We start from the raw sequence: 14743 nt of genomic DNA on the forward strand, positions 1-14743 counted from the left end.
AGGCAATTCTATGCTCTTTCTGTACCATAGCTCAAAGATGAATGGTTTTCCATAAAAATATTATTTTTGGAAAGTTAAAGTTCATATTCTTCCCCTTAAGGCCTGTATCCTGAATAGCTGGCATTCCATAAACCTTTCACATCAACCTTACTAATATGTTTTAGGAGGAGATTGAAGCACGAGTGGAAAGATTCAACTCCCTCAGTATCTATGGTCAGAAACTTGCCAATTCTGGTCACTACGCAGCCCTGGAGATTCATCGGTCCCTCTCCAGACTACAGCAGGCCTGGTCTGAATTGATCCAAGCATGGCAGGAGCAATATTTAAAATTATTTGAGGCTCAAGATTTACAGGTGAGTAAAAAAGCATTCAGTGGAGAATGTACATCCCACTGATAACTTTTCTCAATATAGACAGCAGATTAAAAAGATTGAATTACTATCAAGTGAGAATGGTGTAACGAAAGATATGCTAATAATACCTAGGGCTTAACACACATTTCAGTAGTTTCCAGAAGGCGTAGTGAAGGCTGAGTATGTTCAATGACAGCAAGACCTCTAGAAATTGTTTCTTTACAAATCAAAGAAGTTTCTGTGGAATAGGTGCTCTTAGGTCTTTCAAAGGCAATAGAACTTGGGAAAATTCAGGCAAACCCTCGTGCAGCTGGCAAAAGGTCCATTCTTGAAATGGAAGAACACTACCTACCAGATTCAAAACTCTCAGCCCCAAAACACGGAGGCAGGCATATATTTTTAAAGAAATGCTCTGGAGAAAAATGTATAATGGACAAAATGAAATATTTTTCCCTGGCTTTCTTCTAACATAAGAACTATTTTGGCTGAAGTTTTCCAGAAATACTTGCCTGAGCCAGTCATCCCATTTACAAAATTTCTGCCCAAATAGCTTGTTGGCAAAGTTAGAAATAACTGAAACAGCTCTCTTACAGTGGGGAGTGTCACGTACCTTAAATAATAGCTGGTGCTACTAGATCCTTCTAAAAAAAATTCATACACACGGAAGAATTTAAACCATATGGTAAGTGCTGCTTTCTCGCTTCTTTATATGTTGCATTCTACTTATTTCGGGCAACATTACCATCCCTTTCATTGGCCAGTAGCAAACATGCTACAAGTACTTTTATTTCACCCTATGCCTGAGATGAAAAGAAATAGTCACATTTGTAAAGGAGAAAGCTACAATATTTAGAGTTACGTATATAGCTATTACAGTGTCTAATGCTTATTGTCACCCAGTGCTGTCTAATTAATTTTTGCAATACCACAGAAAATTAATTAAGTATTTTCCAGCACACTCTGCCCAAGTCATGACTGCTTCTACTTTACAGCACACTTATGTCTGCTTTTCCTCTCCATATAGAAATTCCATGGCTATGTGGAACAGACTGAGAGCTGGCTCAGCAGCAAGGAGGCTTTCCTAGCCAACGAGGACTTAGGGGTAGGTACGCGGAGAAACGACATTGTTCCCAGCAGTCTGTCTGGAGGACGGGGAGCTGTGAAGCATGATGATGTGCTCTGAACCTTCCTGTGATCCTTCTTCCTTCAAAGTTACTGCTCTGCCTTGTTGACAGTTTAGGATCAGATTTCCTTCCTCAGTACTTTACACAGACAGGATAGATTTCTCAGCCCTACGTGTAATGAAACATCTCAGCTACTCCTATTACAGCAGGAAACTGAAACTGCATCTCTAACTGATCATATCTGACTCAAGCAAGCTTACCAGGAGTGTGCAAGTCAGCACTGCTGTCACTGCTGACATATCCAATGTAGCTTAAAATTAGCTACCTCGGGTACCAGTAACACTGCAAAAACTTGACACGTAGACTGATGCACAGGCTGCAAAAGCCATGCAGGATGCTGGATAGACACTCTGATGGTTAGCTTACACTGCAACTCGTATAGGTAGTACAGAAGCGGTCTTAAATCTAACCCCCAGTATCTCTGCAGGAACTGCAATGACATCTGAGTTCGGTGTAGGCATAATCAGTACACATGCTAGCAGTTGGTGTCTGTCTCAGCAGCTTTCAGCTGGGAGGTGTGTATTCACAGTCCCTCCACTGAAGTGTAAGAGACTTGAAAGAGACACCCATGACCATGTTCAGCAATGCACAGAACATGCTCTTTGAGTTCTTTCTATTCCAGTGATTCATGTCAACATCCAGATGATTTGAATTTGTTTGATATGAAACTTTAGAGAGGATGAGCTTCTTCAGCAGCCTTACAGCTCCCTCTGGAACTGTAGGAAAACAATTTTAATAAAGTAACATTTTGACACTTCTGATTCTGAAATTAAAAGTGCAAAGAGGTCCTGCAAAGAGAGCTCAGAGTCATTAAATTAGTCACAAGCATTACAAGAACTGAGATTCCACGTTTCTCTTGAGATTAACTGTAATGGCAGGCTCCAGTCCTCAGGCTCAGATCCGGATCTGAGCTTTTCCAAAGCCCATGGGTTGAAACTGAGACTCTAGTTTAAACCTTTTTCTGTAATCTATTTGTTCATTTAAATCTGATCTCATTTTGGCACCCCATATTTGCTTCCAAAATAGCATGTGTCACAAGATTGATTTATGATTAGGAGATCAGCTTTATCTCTTGAGAAGTGTGAGATGCTGTTGCTCTTGATGCACAACCGTCAGCAGAAGCAGCTGAGCATCCAACAGGTTGTTCAGTTCTGACTCTGAGTTAATGGCCTCAAACTATGCATAGAACATTATTTAAGCCCCAAGTTTCAGGTTCAACGCCAATAAATTTCAAAGGTCCGTAAATTTTCGTGATAGCTTACAAATGTGAGGTAAATGTCATTCAACTTCTGGATTATCAGTGTGGTGGATGGAATAACTACAACTGAAAGTAGCTTCCCTTTGTTGAATCCCATCCAGGACTCAGTGTCTAGTGTGGAGAGCCTACAGCGGAAACATATGCAGTTTGAGAAAGCCCTGGAAGCTCAGATGGAGAAAATTGATGAGATGGCTTCATTTGCTCAGCAGCTAACGCAAAACAAGCACTATGACTCAGACAACATCACCAACAGATGCCAGGCCATTCTGAGGAGGTAAAGACAACTCCTGCCCATGTCTGCCACCCATCTCTGTCACAGTGAAACTCTGTGTGCTCTAAAGTCTTTGACTGTTTTAAGACAATCATAAACTGATTCGTGTTTACTTAACGTTGCGCTTCACACTGTGGTCCTGCCAAATTGGCTTGAGTCTAGCCAATATTTTATTAGGAGGTTTCCAAAGCACAATTAAATAGAGGGTGGGATTCAGGGAAAAAAGGCAATTTTCCTGTAATTCTGTATCCTGGCCTGGCGTTAGGCGTAGTGCTTCAAACAACCCACAGAGGCCTGCTGTGCCAGTAAATACTTCATTGTCATTAAATATCACCAAGAAAGGTCATTTACTACTTTTTCACTGCTCTAAGGGAATTGACCTTAAAGCCCTGCTCATGTTCTCCATTAGGGCATTTGCAGTTCTTTCTGATCAGATCTTGCCCTTTCAGGTGAATTATTTTATTTCTCCTAGCATGTTTCATATTATTTCTCTTAAACAAATGCTGATAGTAGAGGCAGTTACATTCAGTGCTATGGTAGAGCAAAAATGATGTGCAAAATTTACAAAGTCCTTGGAGATTTTTTATATGAAAGGAAACATATAAATTCATTAATCTGATCGAACTGTCTCATTCTTGCATTAACTTGAATAAAGTGCTAAAGCCCATATTTGGGGGAGAAATGAGAGAATGGTGTAAGTTTGGTTTATCAGACAACAGCAGCGTCAAATACCTTTATATCCACAGACTTTTCATATAGAAACATCTAAGCTTATGTTTCATTGCCCCTGAAAGACACTAGTGGTGATTCTTAGAGGCAGGTATACAGACTGTATACAGAATAAATGCATACTTTAAACACAACCTTCTGCAAGTAGTCCTTGATACAGTGCCCTGAGCGTCTTCTCTGGCAATCTGAATCATGGAAGACTGCATGTTATGAACAACTGTCTCCTAGAAATGAAGGATTAGATCATGTGGCTTTTAGAGATGAAATTTGAAAACTCATATTCTAACTAATCCACTCTGTGGGTTTTACTTCACATATTTGCCTTCAACTCAGGAAAGAGAAACTACTGGAGACTGCTGCTGCTCGCAGACGTCTGCTAGAAGAATCAAGGCTTCTACAGAGGTTGCTGAGGAATTCCTTTGAGGTACAATTACATTTGGATTCATGGTGTTCTGGTTTCTTAAAACAAACCATGCTGCATAAGCCTGAATCCCTGAAGGGATCTACTAGGAGAAAAACTAAATAACTGAGTTTGAAATGAGATGAGTTTGGAAAAGACGAGGATAAGAGAGAAAGGATCTTTTTCAGCTTTCAAGTCAATGGTTCCCTCCGGTGCCTAGATGGAAGGTCTCATTCTGATATTCTCCTCAAACTACAGCATAATGCAGAAGAAATAGGTATATTAAAAGAGAATGTTCCATCATTTGAAAATTAATGGACAAAGGCAAACTTCCTTTTCCTATGAGATATTGACAATGGGGTTAGAAATATGGAAATATTAGAAATATTAGAAATATGTTTCCCTTTCTCCCCCATAAGCACACATACACACACACTCATACTGCTTAAAGCTATCTCATGCATGCAGTCTCTTTTCCAGCAGGCAGTGCTCATAAAGGTGTACGGATGATCTTCTTATGAAAGACGTAAGCAGCTTAGGAAAGCAGAATCTCAGGACGACAACTGATTTTTGTCCTTACTCGCTAGTCCTATGTGCCAGAAAAGAATCTGGCAGACTGGAGCTGAAGAAAATCTGAATTTTTGCCTACTTCTATTCTTTCCTCCCCAAAGGTGGCTGCCTGGATCAATGAGAAGAATAGTATTGCCCAGGATGACAGCTGGAAGGATCCAAGCAACCTGCAGACCAAACTGCAGAAGCACCAGACTTTTCAAGCGGAGATCATGGCCAATAGAAATCGCCTGGACTCCATCAAATCTGTGAGAGAAGCTGGGTTGATGGCAGGGCTTGAAAACTGGCACGAAAGACTGCAGACAGTCTGAATCACAAAGATCTCAAACAAGCAAGGGAGATCAATGTCCCCCTCGCTGACACTGTTTGTTTTATTTACCTCTAAGGAGGTTTGAAAACTTACTCCTTTAATCCATCAAGAACTTTCTATGCCTTCGATAAAAGGCAAGGGATTCTTCCAGCTTATCTCTTGGAGTCCAGTGTGAGCTTACTGTCTGTATTCAGTATATCTACAATGAAAAAAGATGGTTGTTTCCAATGAATGATTCATTCCACTGATTTTAGACATTTCTATTTGGGGTGAATCATACTTTGGAGGTATACTTATTTTTTTCCTGCAGGGATCCGAGGTAACTAGATGCACAGTTTCAAAAAATCAGATAAGATGTGTTTTCAAGTGTTGCCTTTGCAGAGACATGCTAGTAGGAGAGATATGAGAGAAGCCTGACAAACTTTGTCAGATACTTGGCAGAAGCTGTGATCAGATGATGGGTTTGGAAGGACAGACTGTTATATGTTTCTTAAACAAAGTGTCAGCACAACACTTACTAGCTGTATTTTGCAATAGGTAACCGAGCATTAAGAAGAAGGCTCCTCCTCAGATTTGTCTACATCCGGTGGTGTAGAAACCATTGTTTCATAGTCATCAACAGTGCAGACACAACAGGACGATTAAGGATGGAGTTACATGGAGGACTCTCTTGCTGTGCTTCCTCTACTTCTTTTTCAGCCAATCTGTAAAGCATCTGTAGGACAAGGATTAGAAATGCAGACTGACTTTTACTGTATCATACAGTGATACAAAGGTACCATTGTATGATATAGTAAAACTTCTAACATGCAAGGAAGGGAATAGAAATGGGTAGGTAGCTGAGCGATCACAAATAGTGATCACAGAATATGGGACATATCATAGAAATAACATAGTGCTTGCAAACTAGACACACTGCTAGCCTTTAGGTGATACAGCTATTGAATAACAGAGATTCTCTTTAGCCTTCAAATGCCCTCTAACATTGGCTTTGTAACATTTCAAATAACTTCAGAGGCCAGAAATACAGAAAAGTCAGTCTCTGCCATAGTTTCAATAAGCATTTTGCCTTTATCCCTTTTCCTTTGTCTGTGCGGCCTCTTTATTTTATGTCAGGAAGTGATGGCTGCAGCTGACTTTTTGCCTAGCAGTGCCAATAGAATTTGTGATTGAGGCAAATGTGATATATTCTCATACATTCAGCAAAGGAAGAAAGTTTTGACAAGTCTCTTTGCTGTAGGAAGGGGAGAAGATGCTCCATGAGAGGCACTACGCCCCTGAGGCCATTCAGTCCAGATTGCAAGAAATGGAAGAGCTATGGGATGAACTGCTAGAAAGCTGCCAGGATAAACAGGCCAAGCTGCAAGATGCATACAAGGTAACATAGAGATACCGGTGGTTGGGACTTGGTGTTGTTTCCAGAGATATCATGGCTGGCTTGGTGGACAGTCTCATCTACTAGTATGTCACTTGATACAGCTAGATTTGATTCCTCAAGATCATTATAGCAATGAAACTACTAAGCACAAACTGGTTGAACAGAACTAGTGGGAAAACTGGGAAGGAAAATGATTTGTAGGATGTGTGGCCTTGTGCTTTCTGCTGCTGGTTTGGAGTCAAGGTTCCAGAGAGGGATATTGAGAGGAAATATGCTCACTCACTGCATCTGTCAACTCTCTGGATCTGTCCCATGGCACAAGTGAGAAAAGCTCACAGCTGCACATGACTTTCCTCTCTGTGAGCTTTACATGCACATTCAGACACAGTGTAGGTATAAAATAAAACTTCTCTTTCAAATTGGCCTCCTCCTTAATATTGTGTCCATCAGTAATATTTGTGCAACCTAAGTAAGATTAGCTCAAATGTTCTCTGCATCTGTTCTTGCATTTGCTCTAACTGAATTCTCTTCTCCATTTGTACTACCATCACACCTGGGGAGAGGTCATTGAGCACTGGAAAGTTTCCCTGCACTGTGTGTGTAATCCTGCTTGAAAGTGGCTGAGATTTTATACTATATTATGTATCCTAAAGATTTAATTGACCTTTCCTTTTTGCTTGTCCCCAGGCCCTTCATTTCCAGCGGAGTGTAGAGGATATGGAGAAATGGTTGGAAGATGTGGAAAATGAGCTAAAGGCACCATATAGTAGCAATGATCTGGTAGTTTTGAACAGTCATCTGAAGAAACAAAAGGAACTGGAGGAAGATATCACTGGCCATAGGGACCGGCTGCAAGAGCTTGTGACCACAGCTCAGGAATTTCAGCAGGAGAAGCATTTCCTTGCTGATGAACTTGAAGACAGAGTAGATCAGCTTGTGCAGAGGTGTGTGAGTGCCTGACCTGTTTCCTGCCATTTTTATCCTATTTTTCTCAGCCTTTTTATTCCCTACATCATCTTTTATTTCTTTTTCTTTTTCAATCATTTTGAAAAGACCATTTTGTATTAGTTCATGATCATTCTGTTGTCCTTATTGAATTCCATTTAAAACCTGCAGATACAAACGTCTACGTGATCCAGTGCAGGAGAGACGTGGGAGTTTGGAGGCAAGGAGACTTGAGTACCAGTTCTTCCGAGATGTTGATGAAGAGTTGGCCTGGGTTCATGAGAAACTCCCAATGGCTTCTTCCAGGGATTATGGCCAATCCTTAGCAACTGTTCAGAGTCTACAAGAAAAGCATCAGGTAATGTGAAAACCATTCTCAGTCTTTAGAAACACAGAGAAAGAATGGAATTCACCTGTCTGGCAAGCCTCATCTGCTGTGCTTTGGCTGACAGGAGTCACGATGCTAGGAATAACTCTTATTCTGGTCTGATTTTTACAACATTTTTTATAGGATGTGTGCATGACTTGGCAACACCTGGGACTCCATGCTGCTTATCACTGCAGTGCCCTAAGTAGCACACCATATGCTGTGGATACATTAGCTCTTTCTGCAAACAACTGAATTTCAAATCCTAAAGTCTGCAATATGAAATAGTTTTTACAAGCTGTTGTGCATGCTGGTGTACCTTCTTTGGCAACAGATGTCCTCATAAAATGTGCTTTCAACTCATTAAGTGCATCCAAGCATACTCATTGCTCAGATGTCTCAGGATGAGTTCCCAGAGAACCATCTCTTCCCACTCTGGAGGGAGGGAGTTAACAGGATATTATGATTTTGAGCCGACCTTCATTCTAGCAATAGTTTTCAAGATTAGTTATTTTGCAAAGTTCAGATGGGCCATCAGAGACAGTGTTGCCTGGAACACTGGCACCTCAAATACCAACAAAACCACAGCTGCCTTTCTAATTGTTTTGGAGTAAAAAGCACTGTCCCTTTGCAAAAACATGAAGTGGGAGAAAAAAAAATCCTGCTAAAAGTCTCCAGATACTCTTGGTATTTAGTATTAGCAAAGGGCAGCTCATTTAAGTGGGACATCAAATGCCTCTGAGGAAATCTGCAATAGGGCTGGGAAAGACGGACGATTTTATAAAGTGAGAATATTATATAATATATATATGTATATACACACACATATATTGGGCACAGACTTTTGGTGCAATCTGATGTGTATCTAGAAATAAGAATCTGAACTCACAAAAAATTCTTAAAGTCTCCAGGGTAAAAAGTGAAGACTGGTAAGGTCGTATACTAGGACAGGGATGAAGTCTCTTAGGAAGTAGGATTTTTATCCTGGGTGTGCTTACAACTTAATGAAGAATGATAAAATGGTTTTAAATGCATCTTCCAGAATAGTCCCGAGTAAGACCCACGGGAATATTGTGAATCATTAGCACCTTCTTAGTATTTGATGTAATTTCTCATATGTGTAAATATTCTGAATATTGAGGTGCAATTGGTGACTTTGAGAACACACAGTAAGAACAAAAGGGTTGTTTCATCATCATTTGAAAGTGTGAATGTTATTATGCCTGTAATTACTCCTAAAAATATGAGCTGATTGATATGGTAGGGAAATAGATTAGACTGACAGAAAGAAGGGATGTTTGAGCTGGATTTATCTGAGATAGTATTTAGCCTATTTTAGGCTGCAATGATCTTTGTGTTAATTGGCCAGATTTCAAAATACCTCAGTAATTTGTGAAAATGAGGGAAACAGGTTGTAATACTAGTGCAGAATCAAAGTCAGTTCTTCTTGACATTTTGCTTCTTATTCTCCTTAAAGCAGGATTAAAATATAAGTTTTGAATTTGGAATCCTTCGGTAGCTAGAGTCTCTACCTTTTCTTTCTTTCTTTCTTTCTTTCTTTTTCCCTTTTTTTTTTTTTTTAAAAAAAAAAAAAACGTTGACTTACAGGGAACATGTCAGAGGTAAGAAATCAGTAAGAAATTCAGTTTACTGTTAGCTCCACCATCTGTTGTTTGTCCTGATTAGCCAGATTTGCAGAATTCAGCCCGTGTTTTGCTACCACAAAAAGTAGTCATACATGAAATGCATCAAGCTAAAAAAATTACTGTCTTGCAAAAGTGTGTTCACATGCAAATGTAACAAGTATAAGCAGAACTGCTTGGGTTGGAAGCAGTGTTTCCCCTTGCGCACCTTTCACACTTTTTTTTTTTAATCCAGTGGATATAAATGAATAACTGTGAAAATAAGTTCCTAAATGCTCAATTGTAAAGTTTTCTTCATATTGCCAGTTTATTATTAATACACAGTACAAGATGTTTTGTAATCTTTACCACTGGATTCTGTTCTGCTGTGGTCAGATATGGTGTCACTTTTCAACAACATAGTGGCTGTCCTGAAATTAATAGGGGAAGTTAAAGGCAAGATTAGAATCAGAGCTCCCCTCTTTTGCAGCCAAGAGATCTGATAGTTGAGTTGAAAGAACAGCTCCTGTCTCCAGAGGGTGTCTCTTCTACATAAGATAGCACTGCAGCCTTACTCTGAAACTGCCTGTTTTCATAGTTCTGAAAATAAATAGACAGAACAGTTGTAAAATGCTGGGACTTGCTTTGTGCATGAAGTGCTTAGGCTTAGTTAGCTGTGGAATGAACCCAGGTCGAAGATCTGGTACTTGCTCACCCAGGCGAAGACAACCCAAGGGAATATATGGAGGTGTGCATGTGGTTTAGCAAATCTGCAAGGCTCCAAAAACTAGTTTCTAAGAAAGTCTTTGAGAGCCGGTTCAAGTAGTTTGTTTCTCCTGCTGTTGTGCTTTTGGCTGCCTGTTAGTACGTGTTTGCAGTGTTTGCAATGGTTATATGGTTATAGGCAAAACTGCATCTCCTGGAATGGTGCTGGGAAGGGATAAATACTGGTTAGCAGGGGAGCTGATTGTCCTTCCTTAGAAACATTTTACTTGGAGAAGCACGGTGAAATGTGGATGAAACTGGCTATGTTTTAGTGGTGTCTACTGATAAGAGGCTTCTAGTTAGAATCTCTTCCCTCCATGCTCTGAGGAGGATACACAGCAGGGTGCAAACTTTGTGGCTAGATTTGATTTCTGTAAATGCTCCTTTGCCCCAAAACCCTCCACTCTGCTTTGAGTATTCACTCAGACTTCGCATTCCTGATTCCTCTTTGCATACAGAAAACAGATTTGTAATGGAAATAAAGGATTACATTACCTGGTAGAAAAATCTCCATGGCTTTTATTTTTGGTTTGTCATTTTACTCTTTCCAGATTTTGGAGAATGAGATAAATAGTCGTGATGCTTTGACCAAAGTGGTGCTCAGTACAGGACAGAAATTGGTAAGAGGAGGCCACTCAGCCTCCCGTAAGATTATGGAGCATCTGAAGGAGCTGGAGACATCTGTTGAAAATCTGAAGGCAGAGGCTCAGGGGAGAAGAGAGATGCTCATGAAGTCATATGAGGCCCATCAGTACCTTACTGAGGTAAGGATGAATCATGAAAAAATTTCATTTGGCCTTTATTTGCTTAAAGGACCAGATACTATATTGCTGGGTGTCTTGAAGTCTTGAGATAGCAGCAAAATTAATACTGTTCTGATTTTTCATATCTGGTAAACATGGATACAGTAGAGAAATAAGAGTTATTTTCCCTAGGACGTGCAGTGAGGGATAAACATGTAACCATAACAACTGGCATTAGTTCCTGGGATTAGTATTTTTTGAAATAACATTAGATTTTATTACAGACAGGCCTGCTACGTGCTTTCTGTTCTCACTGCTGTTTCTCTTTGGGCATCACTGCTTTCCAGTTTGGTTGGTTTTTTGTGTGTGACCTAAATAACAGCTGTGCTCATGCTCATCACCATATTTCATACAGCTACTGGAGGTGGAGGCCTGGCTAGCAGAGAGGAGCTTCATCTTGGAGACTTCTGATTATGGGAAGAATGAAGAATCCACCCAGGCTTTACTTCGTAAACTTGAAGCCACCAAGCTGGACATGGAGGGTTTCAGGCCCCGGATTGAGAAAGTACAGGAGACAGGCACTAGCTTGATAAACAAAGACAACCCAGAGAGGTAGGAAAATGAAAACTGGCATCTGTTCCAGATCTGTCAGAAATGCCCACGGAAGACAAATATTGAGAAGTTCAGCCTTTAGAAGCTGTTTGTTGGCTCATTCAGAAATATGACTTCAGGGAACATCAATCCCTCTGTCGCTACCATCAAACACTCCAATCCCCACCCTTCCCCCCCAAAATATAATTAAATAAAAATGGACGATTGTTCTGTTCTTTTCATAACTGTTGTTTTTTCAACAACAGGCCAGAGGCTGTAGATCGACTTCTTTGTCTACTGTCTATTCCCAGGAGCTGTCATCTAGTTGTCATTTAATATGAAGGTTCAGAAAGCACCATGCTTGGGAAAGGAAAATGATATTCTTGACATTTCATTGCTTTTCATTGCCAATTTGCTTTTATATCTGGGGAGAAGGAGGTGAAAAGAACAGACAGATGTTCATGCAAGATACTTTAATTTCCTGGACTAGCTGATTTTATGTCCTGGCATAACTCACCCATAATGATATCTGGTGTTCTGTATTTTGACGGCATTGCAAATTCAACCTATCAGAAAAGATAGTGTTCAAAAATAACAGCAAGACAAAGACATATTTCTGATTTTTGTTCTTTGCAGTCCAGCCATACTTTCGAAGCTCCAGGGGATCCTAGCAGACTATCAGTCTCTCCTACAGAAGGCTGAGACACAGAGAAAAAATCTGCAAGAGCAATTCCAACTATATCAGTTTGAAAGAGAATTCCAGCTGGTGGAAGCCTGGCTTTCCAGTAAACAGTCTGTGGCAGAGTCTGATGACTATGGGCAGGACTTGGATGATGTTGAGGTAAAAAAAAAAAAAAAAAAAAAAAAAAAAAAAGAAAAGAAAAGGTCATGCATGGCAAAGCAGAAATATATTTACTCTGTTTTTTTGTGTAGCTAGTGACAGTGAAGCATTTTACAATGGCACAATCCGGGCAAAACAGTGCCCTCTGCAGCAGGCACTGAAACTTTTCTGCCTGCTTATACAGGGGTAGCACCCTCTGAAGTAGCGTTCTCCAAACGGAAAAGGTAGGTGCACCAGAACGTTGTCTTTTTCTGGGGAGAAGGTGAGGCCACTGTACTTCACTTATGGCCCTAATAATTAACTTGTCAGGACCCAATCATTTGGGCACAGTCTTACAGCACTGTCAGTGGGAAACGCAAAGATGGACCATTCACACCAGCAGCTGAAGAGCTGCAGAGTTCAAGCATGATTTTTTCCTAGTATAGAGGTATACTTCATACTGTCCACTCCTCAGTTCAGTGAATTAATGCTTTCAACAGCTATTACATATGTGGACAAGCTAAACTGGTTCGTTTGGCAACATCTACATCTGTCAGGGTGTAGGTGATTTTCTTTTCTCTGTGGCATAAGATGTTTGGTGATCATAACAATAGATGTTTTCTTCTGACTCTAGACCATTTAAGTTTCTCAGCTGGTTTGTGCTTATAGTCTGCAATACATAGATTTTTGTTCTACAGTAGGGAGAAAGTTATTCCTTTTGCCTCTGTAAAAGAGATAGGCAGAAATTCTTTTATCTGTGTCCCCTCCTTTATCCTGTAGGTGTTGGAGAAAAAATTTAAAGATTTCATAAATGAGGTGAAACCTCTGGGACATTCCAAAGTTCTTTCCCTAAATGAATTAGCATCTAAACTGGAGAAAGAGGACCACAGCAAGACAGAAGTTATCCAGAAGAGAACAAAGCAAATCAATGAAATGTGGGAGGAACTATGCCATGCCATCCAGACAAGGACAGAGGTAGGAAATACATGAAAAACTGGTAGGGCATTGAATTCCCTGCATTTTCCTGTGTCCTTCTTTCTCAAGCCATCAACACTGTTGATGTTAAAACACAAGGTCTGTAGGAGTGGCCTGTTTCTATTTCTAACCACTTCTTACCCTGGCAAGGTTTATGTTTGAAAGATATATATCAGCCTAGAGTCACTCTGTTTTCCTAAATTCACTGCAACCTGCAGTTTCCTGAGAACCTAAGCCAACCTAATGGTTTACAACAACCAACAGAAGGAAGTTTCACTCTCCGTAACTCTCCGTATCCTCCTTTCCCTCCTACTTTACTCCTGGCTGTGCAGTCCCACCCTTGTCCCACCTCTGGCACTGACTGGACTCTTTCTTCCACTACTTCAGTTCATTAAACCAGCAAAAAAACCTACCCAGATTTGTTTGCTGGGTTAGGGAGCTGAAGTCAAAGACAGAGAATGGGAGATAAGGTGGTAGAGGGCAAAGAGCCAAAGCCTCTGACTTTTGGCAGCAGTTGGCTTTTAAATCAGCTCACCTCACCCTGTAAAACTGCAGCCACAGATCTACTAGGAAATTCAAAGAAGAGAGGACTTACTGAACTTGATATATGTGTTTGCTTTAAGGAGATTGTAAAATGTTGGATGTCTTCTACTCTTTACTGTTACTTTACTGTTACATACTGACATTTTACATATGAAGTAGGTGAAGCCCACTATTGTGTGTTAGCAGCAGTTGTTCTTGACAAGTATTTTTAATGTGAAATCTGAATGCAAAATGCTGTTAGAACATTTATAATCCTCTCATCTCAGAAACCCTAATTTTCACCTAACTTGCCTTATTTTCACAGTTTGAAATGTACGCCTCTGTCCCAAGCAAGTTTTCTAGGACTCTTTCTACAGTCAAGATAGGTATCTATACATGGTAGTTCATGTTCTCCATCTTGATCATTCATCTTAGGGATGAATTGCTCTAGAGAGGCATCTGTTTCTTTTCATTGACATAGAGAACCTGGGAAACTAGGTTAGGTTGGAAAACTCTTTTAGATCACTTAATTGGGAAGATGTTTCATTCCTCCACTTGTTCAGTCTGTACTGCATGAGGATATGACATTAGGGTTGCCTATTTTTACACTGCAGATGTGATATATCATATTACCAGTAAATTGTTTCTTTATTCCAGAATCTGCGAGCAGCCCAGCAAGTTCATCAGTATGATCATGATGTGGATGAAGTAAAGGGCTGGATGCAGGAGAAAGAAGCAGTGGTGGACATAGAAGATTATGGATATGACCTTCCAGGTGTACAGACACTTCTCAGCCAGCTTGAGGGAGTTGAGGTAAAGAGATCTGTCACAAAGCAGGGGCAGAAAACTGTAAAAAAGGAGATGCTGCACATTTTGAAATCTTTTTGGCTGCCTCATTTGCAGGCCAGCAAAAGATAAATGTATTCCATCCTGAAATATC

General features: G+C 40.3%; 1 protein-coding gene across 1 annotated transcript in view; it reads left to right on the forward strand.

Moving 5' to 3' along the window:
• The window catches only part of SPTBN5 (spectrin beta, non-erythrocytic 5), a 97863-nt gene that overhangs the window by 72436 nt on the left and 10684 nt on the right, over nt 1-14743 (forward strand). Inside the window, exons 44-56 of the mRNA XM_062575883.1 lie at nt 165-353; nt 1378-1455; nt 2897-3069; nt 4129-4219; nt 4867-5013; nt 6316-6453; nt 7141-7397; nt 7570-7756; nt 10704-10916; nt 11311-11507; nt 12123-12327; nt 13087-13281; nt 14461-14616. Of these exons, the coding sequence (XP_062431867.1) occupies nt 165-353; nt 1378-1455; nt 2897-3069; nt 4129-4219; nt 4867-5013; nt 6316-6453; nt 7141-7397; nt 7570-7756; nt 10704-10916; nt 11311-11507; nt 12123-12327; nt 13087-13281; nt 14461-14616 (2226 nt within the window). The remainder of the gene's footprint in view (nt 1-164; nt 354-1377; nt 1456-2896; nt 3070-4128; nt 4220-4866; nt 5014-6315; nt 6454-7140; nt 7398-7569; nt 7757-10703; nt 10917-11310; nt 11508-12122; nt 12328-13086; nt 13282-14460; nt 14617-14743) is intronic.

The sequence above is a fragment of the Rhea pennata genome, chromosome 5 (assembly GCF_028389875.1).
Source record: "Rhea pennata isolate bPtePen1 chromosome 5, bPtePen1.pri, whole genome shotgun sequence".
NCBI lineage: Eukaryota > Metazoa > Chordata > Aves > Rheiformes > Rheidae > Rhea > Rhea pennata.